The sequence below is a fragment of the Ipomoea triloba genome, chromosome 6 (genome assembly GCF_003576645.1).
Source record: "Ipomoea triloba cultivar NCNSP0323 chromosome 6, ASM357664v1".
NCBI classification, from domain to species: domain Eukaryota; kingdom Viridiplantae; phylum Streptophyta; class Magnoliopsida; order Solanales; family Convolvulaceae; genus Ipomoea; species Ipomoea triloba.
In genome coordinates this window covers 21,528,603-21,541,515 of record NC_044921.1, presented here as the reverse complement: position 1 = coordinate 21,541,515, position 12,913 = coordinate 21,528,603, and the positions used below count along the sequence as shown (strand labels likewise).

Genomic DNA, 12,913 nt, shown 5'->3' with positions numbered 1-12,913 from the left:
GCTCAAAACACAATCATCCTTATCCGTAATTTATCATTCAAAAATCAATTAAGTTATTCGTGCCGAACACTCATTATGTTTATTATTTATTATTATTAATCAAACTCACTATTTCTTTTTTTATTTTTTTTAGTATTTTCTTACTCATATTATTTTTAAATTTAAATTTTTATATTTAATAATGTTTTAGTGTAAAATAAAATTTATATAATAATATTAAACTTAATACTATGAAAAACTCACTTATAAATCATTTCATTCAAATTTTGTTAACTAAATTAGACAGGTAAATATGAACATTTCTCTCAAATTCATTAATAAAAATTCATAAACTAAAAATAGCCAAGATGAGCACATTTAGGGTGTGTTTGGTTGGGGGGTTTAGGCATAAGGTATGGGTATCAAAGTGATTGTTAGTGTTTGGTTGATAGGTTTTGTAAATGCTACTATGGGTTTGGAATACCCCATTAATGGCAAAACCCATACCCTTATTAAATAAGGGTTTCATCTTCCTTCATCATTTCTTCTCCAACTATTAATAATCATTCCCATTCCACCCAACTACCAAACATGTTAAATACTTTCACCAAAACCCATTACCCTTACCAAGTATTTGATACCCATTCCGATTCCGATTCCCATGTGCGAACCAAACGCACCCTTAATAATTTATTCCCTCCCTTATTATTTTTAAGTAGTACTCCGTAGTATTTTGCATGCTTTGTTACAAATTGCATGAAAGTAACTTTCATTTCTATACATTATTGATTAAATTATTATGATGTTGATTATATAGATCACTCGACCCGTCCTTTTGGGGTCATTTTATATTTTTAGCATTGTCAAAGTACAACCTACGACCCCGAAAAACAAAATTTGAGTACTAGGCTGGTATAATATGGCATATGAGGAAGGCAAATTAATTCATAGGATAAAATGCAAGCTAGCAAGTCACATATAGTCCATAATTTTTAGTCAAAAAAAAAAATAAAATTGATTAGTGATAGTAACAATTCTGCATTGATCACTGTAAACTAAAGATTTCTTTCCCTCCTGAAGCTATCTGCAGGAAGCTGGAGTAGCTCCCTTATCCCTTCGCAAACCTGCATATATACAAACCAACAATATTGTTTCAGCATATGGCCATTGTGCTTACAGAAGAAATTGAGTAAGTCTTGTGTGAGACCGTATCATGTAAGGACTCATAAAAAACATTACATTTTAACTAAAAAGTATTACATATGTGAGATGGTCTCATACAAGGCTTACTCGAAGAAATTTGTGTAGTGTTGCATAACAAATATCATTAGTAAGCATTGAATGGATATTTGCAATCGTAGCATCTCGTGCTAAATTACAAGACTAGGTGATTAGCAGTAGATATATATTGTCACCGAATGCCAAGAATGATGTCATTATTTATCTACAAATCACGTATTTGATTGCAAAGCAAAACCATACATACCATTTTGATCTGTGCCTTAATTGATGCAATTAGGCGAGTATATTCTTCTATTTGCCTGGATCCAAAAACCAAATCTTTTAGAAAAGGTGAGGCAGATGGAAGTGTAATTATTAGGTGTAAACAATCTGATTGTTTTCGATGCACTATAGATTCAGAAAATGTAGCATTACTGTAGATAGATTAGGAGTTTACCCAGCAAGTTTCTTCTCCCTTGCTGAAATGTAATTTAGAGCTTCAGACCAAGTGAACTCCACGTGGAAGCCAAGTCCAACATCCACAATTATGTGCCTTGTATCTGGGCTGTTGAATGCACAAAGAACCAATTAAAATAGGATGAAAAGCAGCATATGGCAGATGGTCATGTTTAAATATCACCATAATTCATATGTTTGAGACATGAAAATAGTGAAGAACTATAATGTCAACATAACATAAGAGCTATGAACATGTAAAAATGATAGAGAAGACTCACACTTCAGCTTGCACGTAAACTTCTGAACCCAGATTGACTAGTGACCTCAGACTTGTCACACTATTCTTCTCCAAGTTTTCTATGTTTCTTCTCAAATCTGAGCTAAAAGAAAGCGAAGTTGAGTCAAGGATACTCAAAAGGATCAGTATTCATGCTAAACAACCAAGCCTAGTGAGCAAGGTGTCAATATCACGAAAAATCTATATAGCCTCACTGGCTTTCAGAGATCTAAGGTTTAGACATTACACTAAGCATTCAGGGAATGAGCACTTAGCCAGTAGATTAAACCCAAGTACCCAACTAGATGAGAAACAAAGGTGACTATTCTGTAACCATCTCCAAGTATGTCAACAAATTGCAAAAAGTGGAAGAACGATAAACCTGACTTGACAACATAATTTAAATTCAAGCAAAAATGTAAGGATACAAAATCTTTTGCTGCTCGAAGACCTTATCCCTGCATAATTACATGTATAAACGGAAAGAAAACCAGTTAGGGCAAAACAAAGGTTGCTTCTAAAAAAAAAGGGTCAATAATTCTTAGATAATTTCTACCTATACATTAGTTAACCATTCAGAGCTATATGCTAGATTGTTCAAAGATCTCCAGTTCATATTAATCACAGCTTTATTTTTACAGAAGTTACTGTGCCACCCTTCCTAGATACTCCATAACCAATACACTGGGATTGACAAATTAAGATGTGAAAGGTTTTGTCTAATAAGGAGATGAAAGGTTTTGTCCAATAAAAGTCCAAACCTGTCATTTTCATTTGGGAGACAAACCATTTGTGGTACAAACAACTGTAGGAAGACATTTGGGATTTCTGCTGCATTGATGGTCTGCAGCTATTTAAGGACCTCAACCTCTCACTGCTCAAACATTCAGTCTCATACACCATCCAGAGAGTATAGAGTAAAAGTGAGGGAAAAATACAGTTCACTCAAGCAAAGGCAGCACTCAACACAGTTCATTCAGGCAACAACAAACACCAACTATGGCTGGAGGTTAGATCCTATATTATTCAGTTTTAATCTTACAAGATGATCATTCAATGACCTAAATTGACTAAGTGTTATGAGAAATTGAGAATACACAATAGAACTGGAGGAAGATAAGAAGAATGATATATTTGTTACATACCTTTCAGCAATAGCATGAACAAGATCTGGTTTCAAACGGCTATCCACAAACTCCTCATATCTTAGTACTTTCTCTTGTTTAATTGCATCCATTCCAGCCCTCTAAACAGTGAAAGCACAAAACAACAACAATCAATTCAACCAACCAGCAAGAAAATAAGACACAGAGTGTACAGCTTAATACTTTTATTGCATTATTGCATTAAATAAGAATTAAGACTAGAGGAGTGGCCAAAAGAAAAAATTCTGTTACAAAGTTGTGAACAATTGAGAAGAACTAAAATCCAATGTTCCCATCTCAATAGTAAAAACAACGGGAAGAGTTGAATCAACTTTACTTCAACTTCAAGTTATTGCTTGGCGAAGGCGCAGGGCAAACGCAAAACAGCCAAAATGCAGGGAAGGCGGAGGCCGAAACGCGAAGGCGCAGGCGGTCGGCGGTCGTCGACGGCAGCAGCTTGGAGCGGTGGAGGCGTGGTGCGTGGAGCCTTGGGTTTCAATTTAGTTTTGAATCATTAAAGGATTAAGACTTTTACTGTTTTAATTTAGTTTTATAAATTCTAAAATTATATATATATATATATATATATAAAAGCTCACGAGCCTAAATATTTAAGTTCAAGTTCGGCTCGATTACTAAACGAGTCGCTTGAGTTCGAATTTGACCGAGTTCGAGTTCAACTTTGATTGAGCGGCTTAACTCATTTGCACCCTAGTTCTTAACTTGTTTTATCCCTTAAATACTTTCTCACTTTCACAATACCAAATTTATAAATTTTTCTTCTTTTATGCAATACTTTTTCAATTTCAAAAATCGTACTCCATATCACTTTCACATCACATTAAAAAATTATTATCTTTATCAATTAATTTTATTTTATCTTCACAATTATTGTTTTGTATTAATATATAAATTACAATAAAATATTAAAAGAGTTAATTTCACCACATATCTCTTATCTTTTATGGTAATTTCAAATTTAACTATTATTTTTGAACACATTTAGTCTACTTTTTATATTTTTAGTGAGGACATTTTTTGTCTTTTCATATTTGTCTTTTGTTATTTTTTCAATTTCGACCAAAGGTACCCAACTTGACACCGCATAGCAGAATTTTAGTAACCATATTTTTCAACCGGTTTTAGAGCAAGGCTATCAATGAATATTTTGGAGTTATTATCATATTCAAAACTCACATGGAGGAGGGAGAGGTAGAGAAAGAATGGGGAGAGAGAGAGGTAGAGAGACAAGGTTGGAAAGCTTCTGCAAAATTAGGGTTCATGGCTGACAGGTGGGTTGGACATTAATGGGGGATGAATGGATGCTGCGTGTTTTGCGCACAACAGCGCCCACTCAGGGTTGCGCCTAATTGTTCGGGTATTTTAATTTTTTTTTAATCTTATTTTTTTCATTTCCTCCCGCTTTCTCTTTCCTAATCACACTTACAAAAACCCCTAAAAACCATGAAATAACCCCATTGATGCGGATGCTAAGTCCTAAACCGATACATTCAATGCACATTTAAAGAAAGATACCCAGCCTGACACAGCAGGGCAGAATTTTAAAACCAAAGGCCAAGCTTGCGCTTACAAAAGAAAGAATTATTATCAAATACAGTACAAGAGTATCCTGTGTAAGGACTTGATGAGAGTTTGAGTGTTCTAATTGCTTGGGAATATCTTTAACATCTACTTAATTGAGTCTGGTTGTTCTCAGGAGCTCCTGTAAATAACAAAGACAATCGTTAAAGATCCTGGAAATCATGAAAATACTATTGTCCACAACTGAAATCATTTTAGGTTGATAAACAAGCATGTATAATCCCAAGTTGAAACAGCAAGCCAGTATTTCAGGGAAGGTTAGACGCATTTTGATTTGAACAAAAAAGGCTATTCCCACAATCTATCTCAAGATAGGTTCCACTTGATGTCAGGAACTGTCTACTGGACCTTTGATTGTGAAGGAGACCACAAGGTTTTCAATGGTTGAATACACAGTAAAATCACAAAAGTAGTCAACAAGAAAACCCAGTTTTCATTCAAAATGGCAAAGCAATTTGATAATCTATGATTGCACTTGACCATGTTGATGATGTGTAGAGGGACAAGGCCCCATCACACCCCTCTTATCCTTTCCCAGGCTAAGTTCTGGGTTGAGTAATTGATAATAAGGTAAGGCCTAAATTTTAACACTTCCATTCATTCACCTGCAAAGAAGAAAATCTTACTTTTTCGAGAGGAAACAAAATTGTATTTTGACTGCAGCCATATGTATTTGGTAGAAAATCTGAAGATCAAAGGAGAAGAGTAAGGACCTCACAAAATGTGCAAAGTTGCTGGAGAGAGTACCGGGAGACATATCGTGTACTTTGAAGGTGAGAATTTTGGGTTTGTGATGTTGCTCTCGTTGGGTACTGCCGGCTGGTTTTATGCCTATGAAACCTTCGGCAACTTCTGATCAGAAGCAGGTGCCCCAAGTTGAATGTGTGGGCTAAGGCCTAAGTGGTGCATGGAGAAGGAGAGTTTTCCAAGTCTCTCTCTCTCTAACAAAGATCTATGAGTTTGTCCAGATCATGAGAGAGATTATGGAAATTGAAAATACAGCTAGTAAGTAGTATGTTATTTCCATGATGTGAAATTTACGTTAAACATGATGCACTTCATCTCCATTATGTGGTGAAATGTGGCTATCTTTTTTAGTGACAATGTAAACCAGTCTAAGTTGTTCATAACTAATGGCTCAAACCAAGAAGGCCAACAGGCGCGGGAATAGAACTTGTAACATTGTGGTTACCAGTCAACAGCCCGACCAACTTGGCAATCTTGGCTTATAGTTTGGCAATCACATTAATATCTGTACAATGTGAGTCCTCTCTTCGTTAGTGTTAACAAAGAGTTATATGTTGATCTAAACAATTTGCAAGTATTTTCCACTTCTTTGTCCACCAGAATCATTTGCACAAAACCAGCTGAGAAAGAAAAATGCACCAAAAATGGAAGTTGTCTATGCACTATCTACAAAGTTTCATATACAGAAGTATCATACTGCATCAAACTCAATATTGATTGGAAAAAACCATATCATTCCATTACATAAACACAAAAACGAATCCAAATGATGTATGGTAGAACTATAGAAGTGAGCTCAGTATAAAGTTCATACCTTTAGAGAATTTCTCCTTCTAAACTTCACCATCCTAGTCTGACAACTATAATGCAGCTCATATTGTCCCCAGGTTTGGTTCTTGAGAAAATCAGTCATCTTCTTCACTCTCATCACTAAAATATCCTTTTCTCTTCTCCCTCTTCACGTTCTTCGTTTCCTCAGTGTCTCCTGCGCTTAATAGTCTATCCTCTGCACCTCCATCCACTGCGGAAGCCCAATTGTCGTCCACGAAAGCCTCTCCTTCATCTTCTTCTTCCTCCTCCTCCTCCTCCTCCCGACCCCCTTTAACCCTACCGTCACCCCCACCTCTCCTCCGCCCTTTCTTTGACGGCTCCGGCCTTTCCCTAGGGCCAAGCTGATTCTTAGGGCACTCATAGGACAAGTGCCCTTCCACACCGCACTCGTAGCACCGGCTCTTATCCGCATACACCTTCCGCCGGATAAACTCCGCTGCCCGGCCGTTATCGGCTGCAATCGAGGCCGATAAGGTCCGGCCGTTGAGGACTTTTTTGTCAATTCCTTTAGCAGCTTTGATCGCATCCTCACGGGAGACGAATAGGACGAACGCCACGCCACGGCTTTTCCGGGTCACCCGGTCCTTGAGAACGGTTACCTTGGCGACCTTGCCGAATGTGGAGAATATGGTGTGGACGTCGGAATTGGTGAGGGAGAAATCTAGGTTGCTTACGTAGACCGTGGATTTGGACGGAGCTAGGCGGGCGCCGCCGCCTTTGGAAGTGTTAGTAGCAGTGGTTAGGGTTTTGGAGGATGACGGTGGTAGAGGGGCGGAGGCATAGCGGTAGTAAAAGGTGTCGTCTTCATCCTCGTCGCTGTAATTTCTCTTCCGCGACATTTCTGTGTGGATCACTGAGAAAAGAAGTGAAAGAGTTAAATTGCTATTCTTCTTAGGAATTTAATCAAACAGCTAGGGTGCAGCGCGGTGCTATTGATACAGTTGGGTAAATAAATGCTTTGCAAAGAACTCTGCAAAAATTTTATATTTAATATCTTGCATCCATCACAGGAGAGCGATTGACTTAGTTGAAAGTGAGGTACAAGTTCATGGCGGATGACAGTATACCTTTGTTCAAGGTGATGATTTGAATTCACCGGCTATTTTCCCCGACGAAAATGGTGAGAACGGCTGAACAAGGGAAAGTTCTTTTTAAAATCTTCAATTGCGATTATAAATTCATCATTTTGTTCAACTCAATCTACCTTAAGTAATTAATTAAAAAAATGTAAAATATATCTCTTAAATCCAGCGAGTAATATAATGAAGCATGTTAACGAATAAATATCACATCAATATTAACAAAACAAAAAAAAAATTACAATTGAATCATAATCTTATTTATTTAACTAGTTAGGTTGTTTTGGTGCTAATTATATTTTCATATTTATATTTATTTACTAGTTACCACGAACATTGCACGAATAATTTAATATTCAATGTGTATTTTTAAATTAGTGTTTCAGAATTTATCAAATATCATTCGGTATTAGAACATCCTTATCAGTGGAGTTTTTTGGCGATTTTTTATAAATTTTTGTAAGTTTGATTAGGAAAGATAAAATATGAGGGAAAAAACCGTTAAAACAAATCTAATTTTTTTTAAAAAAAATTATGATGAGAGCTTGGACGAGGAAGTCTCCTAATTTGAATGGTGGGTTTGACATAAGCAGCATTTCTCTTAAATTACGATATCACTCGCCATGGATGGTACGATTCCAAGAGAAAAATGCACATATTAGGTTAGTTACTTAGGATGAACCACACGGGGGAGATCTCGATCCCCCATGAATCTTTTTTGAACGAGCTAATATAACAAATAATATGTTTATTTAAGAAAAATGAATCAAACATTAAAAATTTGTAATTTCTTAACTTCAAATCATGAAAAAAAAAATTATATAACCTTCACCTAAATACTAGCAAATTAATTTTTTTTTTCAAAAAAAAAAATTCTAAAAATCATTTTTTTCGTATAATATTTTCGAAGTTTTAAATAGATGCTTAATCTGTAATTAACACAAGATGTTGCAAAATTTATTTGATTCTTAGCATGAGTCGCATAGTAGAATATAGAATTTAAAGAAATATGATGGATAATTAGGTTATAAAATAATACTCTCATAATTAGCAGGAGTTAGTTACGCCGGAAAATTATAACTCCCCGTCTCTCTCGGTAACTTCCCACGTCTCTCCCTGTAATATAGGCATTAAGCAGCTAAGCTACGTAACTAACTGTACGTAGAATCTCCAACAGAACCTTCTTCACTTTTGTCTACTGTGTCTGTGTGTCATTCAACAACACATTAGCATATCTCGGAACCTTAAAGACAACATAGTATCTACACTATCTTCTGTCGCAGGTATCTCTCTCTCTCTCCCCTATCCGCTATTTTGTCTACTTATTACACTAACTAACTGTAGTTTTTCATATTTTGATTATTGTTAGCATTTTCAGAAAGATCGAACTTGCAATTAAGCTTTTAGAAATGACGAGTTTAAGCTACTGCTCCAACTGGGAAATTAGTCATGATGATCACTACCTTAACTTCAGCGAAACCTTGGACGCTTCTGGTCTTGTTATGACGTCACCTCCTTTCTTCCCACGTCAGCAAACATTAGTAGATGACGACCAGCTTGACGCGCCGCCGCCGCCGGCGGAGCATCTTTTCGGCTTCAACAACCGCAGTTTTCTTCTACCAGAGTCGTCGTCGGCGTTGTTTCCTTTTGATCCTCTTTTCAACTCCGGCGAGTTCATTTTCTCCGACAACTACGTTTCTCCGCCGCAGGCGGCGGCGGCGGAATATTCCTTTCCACAGGAACTCGAATTCCAGGCGCATCCGAAACGCCAGAAACTCTACCACGACAATTTCGCACCGGAAATTACTCATAATTGTTTCGGCGCCGCCTTAATTCCGGACTTTTCTCTACTCCAAGATTTGAAGCCTCCGGCGCCGCCTCCTTCGTCGTCATTGGCGCGGGAGAGCCTTTTGCCGGAGCTCCCGATCCCTGCGTATTGTGATGGCGGGGAGACTGAGGTGGCGGCGAAGAAGAACGATAATAGCGGAAAGTGCGGCGTGAAGACGCTGTCGGCTCAGAGCATCGCGGCGAGGGAGAGGAGGAGGAGGATCGCGGAGAAGACGCAGGAGCTGGGGAAGCTCATTCCCGGCGGCCAGAAGATGAACACCGCCGAGATGTTTCAGGCCGGTTATAATTACATCAAATTCATGCAAACTCAACTTTCAGTGCTTCAATCCTGCCACCACTCATCACAGGTAATTAATTAGATCAATGTCGTTAGCTCGGACGAGCGGTTCAATTAGTTCATAGACGAGCCGTTCATAAGTAAATTGCTGTTAAATTTAGGTTTAAAATTTTCAATCTTGTCATCACTTTAATTAGATGTTAGTCCACGAGTAACTCAACTAGATTGGTTCATAGGGATTGTGGGTAGGGTAATTAGATGTTACAACTGTTGAGCTTCCCACTAATTAGTGATATTAATTAACTTTATAGTTATCCATCTTAATAATGATATAATTTGTGCTTGGCTTGATAGTTATTATATTATTATTGCAGGAAAGTGGGGAGACATATATGAGTCAAGAACTGGAGACTCTCGTTGGGTCAGTGTTGATTCAAGAAAAGTTGTACTCAAATGACAAGTGTTTGGTTCCACAAAAGTTCATTCAATCACTACCAAATGCCCATCAGCTCGATCAAGCCTCGCCCCCAAGCTTCGACACAAAATTAAACTCCGATCCAATTAGCTAGGAAGCTAATTAAGTTAACGCTTGCAATTTCTTGAGCTTTTTATATTATATATTGCACATTTTATAGGTTGCTAACGCATAGTAAATTTTTCTTTTATATACCGAGTTACGGAATATATATGGATATTGTAATCCGAATTACGGAATATATATGGATATTGTAATTAAATTCCTCTGATCTCTTACAAGAAATGGTCAAGTATTGTTTGTTGATTAATTATATTACTTTACATTCAATTACATGAATATGAGTTTTCCTTAGTCAATTTTTAATGTCACATGCAATTTTTCATCAAATTATTCACTGTCATATAACCAACCAAAAGTATCAGAGTTGATTGTTCAACTCACTGTGATATAAGTTACAATCAACTTGGTCTGACCATTCAACTCAATGTGATACATTAGTGAAATTAGTGTCACTAGTCCTGCACTCTCATTTTTTTAATCATTTTTTTAAAGTAGTAATAATCGTGGACTTTTATCTCTTAAAAATAATAGTATATAATATAATAGTATAATATAATACAAACTTACTGTCCTATAATTAGGACTCACTCATTGCTCATGAGTATCTAGTGGTCATGAGACAACTGTGATACAAACTACTCCGTAGTATATATATAAATAGAGAACAACATAACTCATATTGATCAATGCTACAACTAACATTATTTTTAAAGTTGAACACCAAAGTACGTTACATGCTGCCTGCCGGCGGCCTTAAGATGAGATGTAGCTAGCTACTGGGTTATCACGGCGGAGACCATGGTGTTGATTCCACACATGCCGTGCCCTCTGCACATCCGGAAATAGCCTTCCTCTCCCCAATCCTTTCCCCACGAGTTCTTAATAATCCAGTAGGGCTTGAACCCTAATCTCAGAATCGAGAATCCCTTTTTACCATAACCAACCAGGAGAACACCATGGTTGAGGCGTCTCTTGCTGCATATAAGAGGGCACGAAACTCCTCCCATGTATGTGTGCATATACACCGCATTTATCCCAACTGCATCCATCATATCAATCAAGATGATTTTGCTTTAATTTGTGTTCGTTATATATTTGATTAGATCAGATCGAGTTTAGAAATTACCTGCAAGGGGGCCATGATTTACTAAATAAGCGGCCATTTGGTCTTCATCGGCAGGGAGATTGGTGAAATTCCCAACCTTGACTGCTACTTTCTCCGATTCAAATCTGCAATCTCCGCTCTTCCCCGTGTAAGGGTAAGAAGCCTCTTCTTCTATGCCTCCAGACTCGATCAGGTACTCGTAAGCATTTGTCATCAGGCCGCCTGAGCATCCATCATCACAGGCGCTCTTGTCCTTTATGTCACACTTCACAAGCCCGCAGGGAAATTAAATAAAGATCAGATCGATCAGTGAAACTTAATTGCAATTCCGTTCCGTGCATATATAGATGATAGATATATGTATATATACCGTGTGATCACAATCTACAAGCTGTTGCTCGCTGAGATTAAGCAGCTTCCCAGTTGCAATGAAGTTGGCTCCTTCAATGGCTCCGGTGGTGCTAAATGCCCAACATGACCCACAAGATCCCTAGATAAATTTATAATGTAATGAGTTAAACTAGTTAATTGATTGAATTCAGTCTAAATTAGCTGAAAAGAGAAACAAATTGATTAAATTCAATTTGATTTGGTTCCTATGTGCATTATGACTCAAGTGGGTAATTTTAGTCTAATCTTAGATTATAAGATGGTATAACACTATACTGTAAGATACCAGAAACAATAAATGCTTAATTATACTAAATTATACTAACCTGCATCTTGACTTCAGTTACGGCACCTTTATCCCTCCAGTCAAAATTGTCCGGCAAGCCACTCACGTCCAACCGTGGCGCCTCCTCTTTGCCGCCGAGTAAGGAATCCCGGGCAGGGCCTTTGAGAACTCCCATATACATCTTTTCAAACTCGTCCGCGGTGAGGTCGGAGAATCGAGTGACGCCGTGGACGGCGGTGGGGTCCAGGATTTGGTGCTCCGCCGCCCTGATCAGGTTCTTCGCGAACACTCCGAGGCGGTACACGTACTCTTCGTGTGTATCGTACGCTTTCCCGTGCTCCTGCATGAAGGATTTGAACCTCACCTCGGTGGCGGTGCCGAGGAGGTTTTCGCCGGCGGCGGGGATTTCATCGTCGGTCACCTGTCGGATATTTAAGCCGTGCTGGGAGGCGGCTGAAGTAGCGAATGCGAGATGTGCGCATGTTAGAACGACGGCGAGGAGTTTTGCGTACATTAGACCCCCTCCGGCAACCCTGGCCTGCTGCTCGATCAATTAGTTTAATCCGGCGGTCCGGCGGCTTTGTCGGTTTGAATGCATCTATCGTGCAATTTGGTTTTGTACTAGAATGACGATGGGGGTAATTCTGGCAATTTGGTTTTGCCATAGCGGCGCCGCCCAACGCCATGCAAAAAGCTCGTCCTCCTTGACAAGCACGTGGATTGGCTTTACGTAAGACCTTCTGTCTATCGCCCACGTATACAAAGCTACATCTTCTCCCCGCCACTTGGTTTTTCAAATTAGAAAAATAATTATGGCAAAAATGTAAATTTCACCCGTATTATACTCGTTGCCCACAAAACGCACCACATTAGAAGAACCCGTGTATAATGTTCACAAGTCACAAGTGAACTCATTGCCCACAAAAGGCACCACATTAGAAGAACCCGTGTATAATGCTCACAAGTCACAAGTGAGTAATAATGTAATATTAACTATTATGCTTCAACCGATTAAAAAAGTATAGATGAATAAATATTACAATGTAATAAAATTAATTGCATTAAAAAAATGAGTACCAAATTTTTTTAAAATATATCAATTGTTGTGGGCTTTTTTTTTTTCGGCATT

General features: G+C 38.0%; 4 protein-coding genes across 7 annotated transcripts; 1 reads left to right on the top strand and 3 right to left on the bottom strand.

Annotated features, from left to right (window-relative positions):
- Positions 1 to 906: 906 nt before the first annotated feature.
- On the bottom strand, positions 907 to 3,579 carry LOC116021745 (protein UXT homolog). Its single transcript, XM_031262217.1, has 7 exons — positions 3,419 to 3,579; positions 3,082 to 3,182; positions 2,365 to 2,394; positions 1,938 to 2,039; positions 1,658 to 1,765; positions 1,466 to 1,520; positions 907 to 1,103 (listed from the first exon to the last, which is right to left on the bottom strand). The coding sequence occupies exons 2-7, from the start codon at positions 3,171 to 3,173 to the stop codon at positions 1,035 to 1,037; spliced, it is 456 nt and encodes a 151-aa protein (XP_031118077.1). The 5' UTR covers positions 3,174 to 3,182; positions 3,419 to 3,579; the 3' UTR covers positions 907 to 1,034.
- A 1,023-nt stretch (positions 3,580 to 4,602) lies between these two features.
- On the bottom strand, positions 4,603 to 7,463 carry LOC116021948 (U11/U12 small nuclear ribonucleoprotein 31 kDa protein). Of its 4 annotated transcripts, none has more exons than XR_004099099.1 (4): positions 7,329 to 7,463; positions 6,245 to 7,114; positions 5,397 to 5,635; positions 4,603 to 4,804 (listed from the first exon to the last, which is right to left on the bottom strand). XR_004099099.1 is itself a non-coding variant. In XM_031262483.1 (2 exons), the coding sequence occupies exon 2, from the start codon at positions 7,098 to 7,100 to the stop codon at positions 6,336 to 6,338; it is 765 nt and encodes a 254-aa protein (XP_031118343.1). In that variant the 5' UTR covers positions 7,101 to 7,114; positions 7,329 to 7,463; the 3' UTR covers positions 6,008 to 6,335. The 4 variants fall into 4 exon arrangements, 1 of the variants encoding a protein (XP_031118343.1); XR_004099098.1 differs by lacking the exon at positions 5,397 to 5,635 and adding an exon at positions 5,310 to 5,368; XR_004099097.1 differs by lacking the exon at positions 5,397 to 5,635.
- Positions 7,464 to 8,749: 1,286 nt separating this feature from the next.
- On the top strand, positions 8,750 to 10,034 carry LOC116023660 (transcription factor bHLH52-like). Its single transcript, XM_031264660.1, has 2 exons — positions 8,750 to 9,535; positions 9,840 to 10,034. The coding sequence occupies exons 1-2, from the start codon at positions 8,750 to 8,752 to the stop codon at positions 10,032 to 10,034; spliced, it is 981 nt and encodes a 326-aa protein (XP_031120520.1).
- A 564-nt stretch (positions 10,035 to 10,598) lies between these two features.
- LOC116023155 (probable cysteine protease RD19D) lies at positions 10,599 to 12,355 on the bottom strand. The gene is made up of 4 exons (XM_031264129.1): positions 11,825 to 12,355; positions 11,479 to 11,598; positions 11,130 to 11,373; positions 10,599 to 11,042 (listed from the first exon to the last, which is right to left on the bottom strand). The coding sequence occupies exons 1-4, from the start codon at positions 12,296 to 12,298 to the stop codon at positions 10,777 to 10,779; spliced, it is 1,104 nt and encodes a 367-aa protein (XP_031119989.1). The 5' UTR covers positions 12,299 to 12,355; the 3' UTR covers positions 10,599 to 10,776.
- Between the last annotated feature and the right edge of the window lie 558 nt (positions 12,356 to 12,913).

Coding starts and splice junctions, on each gene's coding strand:
- LOC116023155 (XM_031264129.1), bottom strand. CDS start 12,298: ATGTACGCAAAACTCCTCGCCGTCGTTCTAACATGCGCACATCTCGCA. Junction 11,374..11,478: donor TTGTAGATTGTGATCACACG/GTATATATACAT, acceptor GGGCTTGTGAAG/TGTGACATAAAGGACAAGAG. Junction 11,043..11,129: donor AAATCATGGCCCCCTTGCAG/GTAATTTCTAAA, acceptor TGATGGATGCAG/TTGGGATAAATGCGGTGTAT.
- LOC116023660 (XM_031264660.1), top strand. CDS start 8,750: ATGACGAGTTTAAGCTACTGCTCCAACTGGGAAATTAGTCATGATGAT. Junction 9,536..9,839: donor CCTGCCACCACTCATCACAG/GTAATTAATTAG, acceptor TTATTATTGCAG/GAAAGTGGGGAGACATATAT.
- LOC116021745 (XM_031262217.1), bottom strand. CDS start 3,173: ATGGATGCAATTAAACAAGAGAAAGTACTAAGATATGAGGAGTTTGTG. Junction 2,040..2,364: donor TTCGAGCAGCAAAAGATTTT/GTATCCTTACAT, acceptor GCTTTCTTTTAG/CTCAGATTTGAGAAGAAACA. Junction 1,766..1,937: donor GTTTACGTGCAAGCTGAAGT/GTGAGTCTTCTC, acceptor TGCATTCAACAG/CCCAGATACAAGGCACATAA.
- LOC116021948 (XM_031262483.1), bottom strand. CDS start 7,100: ATGTCGCGGAAGAGAAATTACAGCGACGAGGATGAAGACGACACCTTT.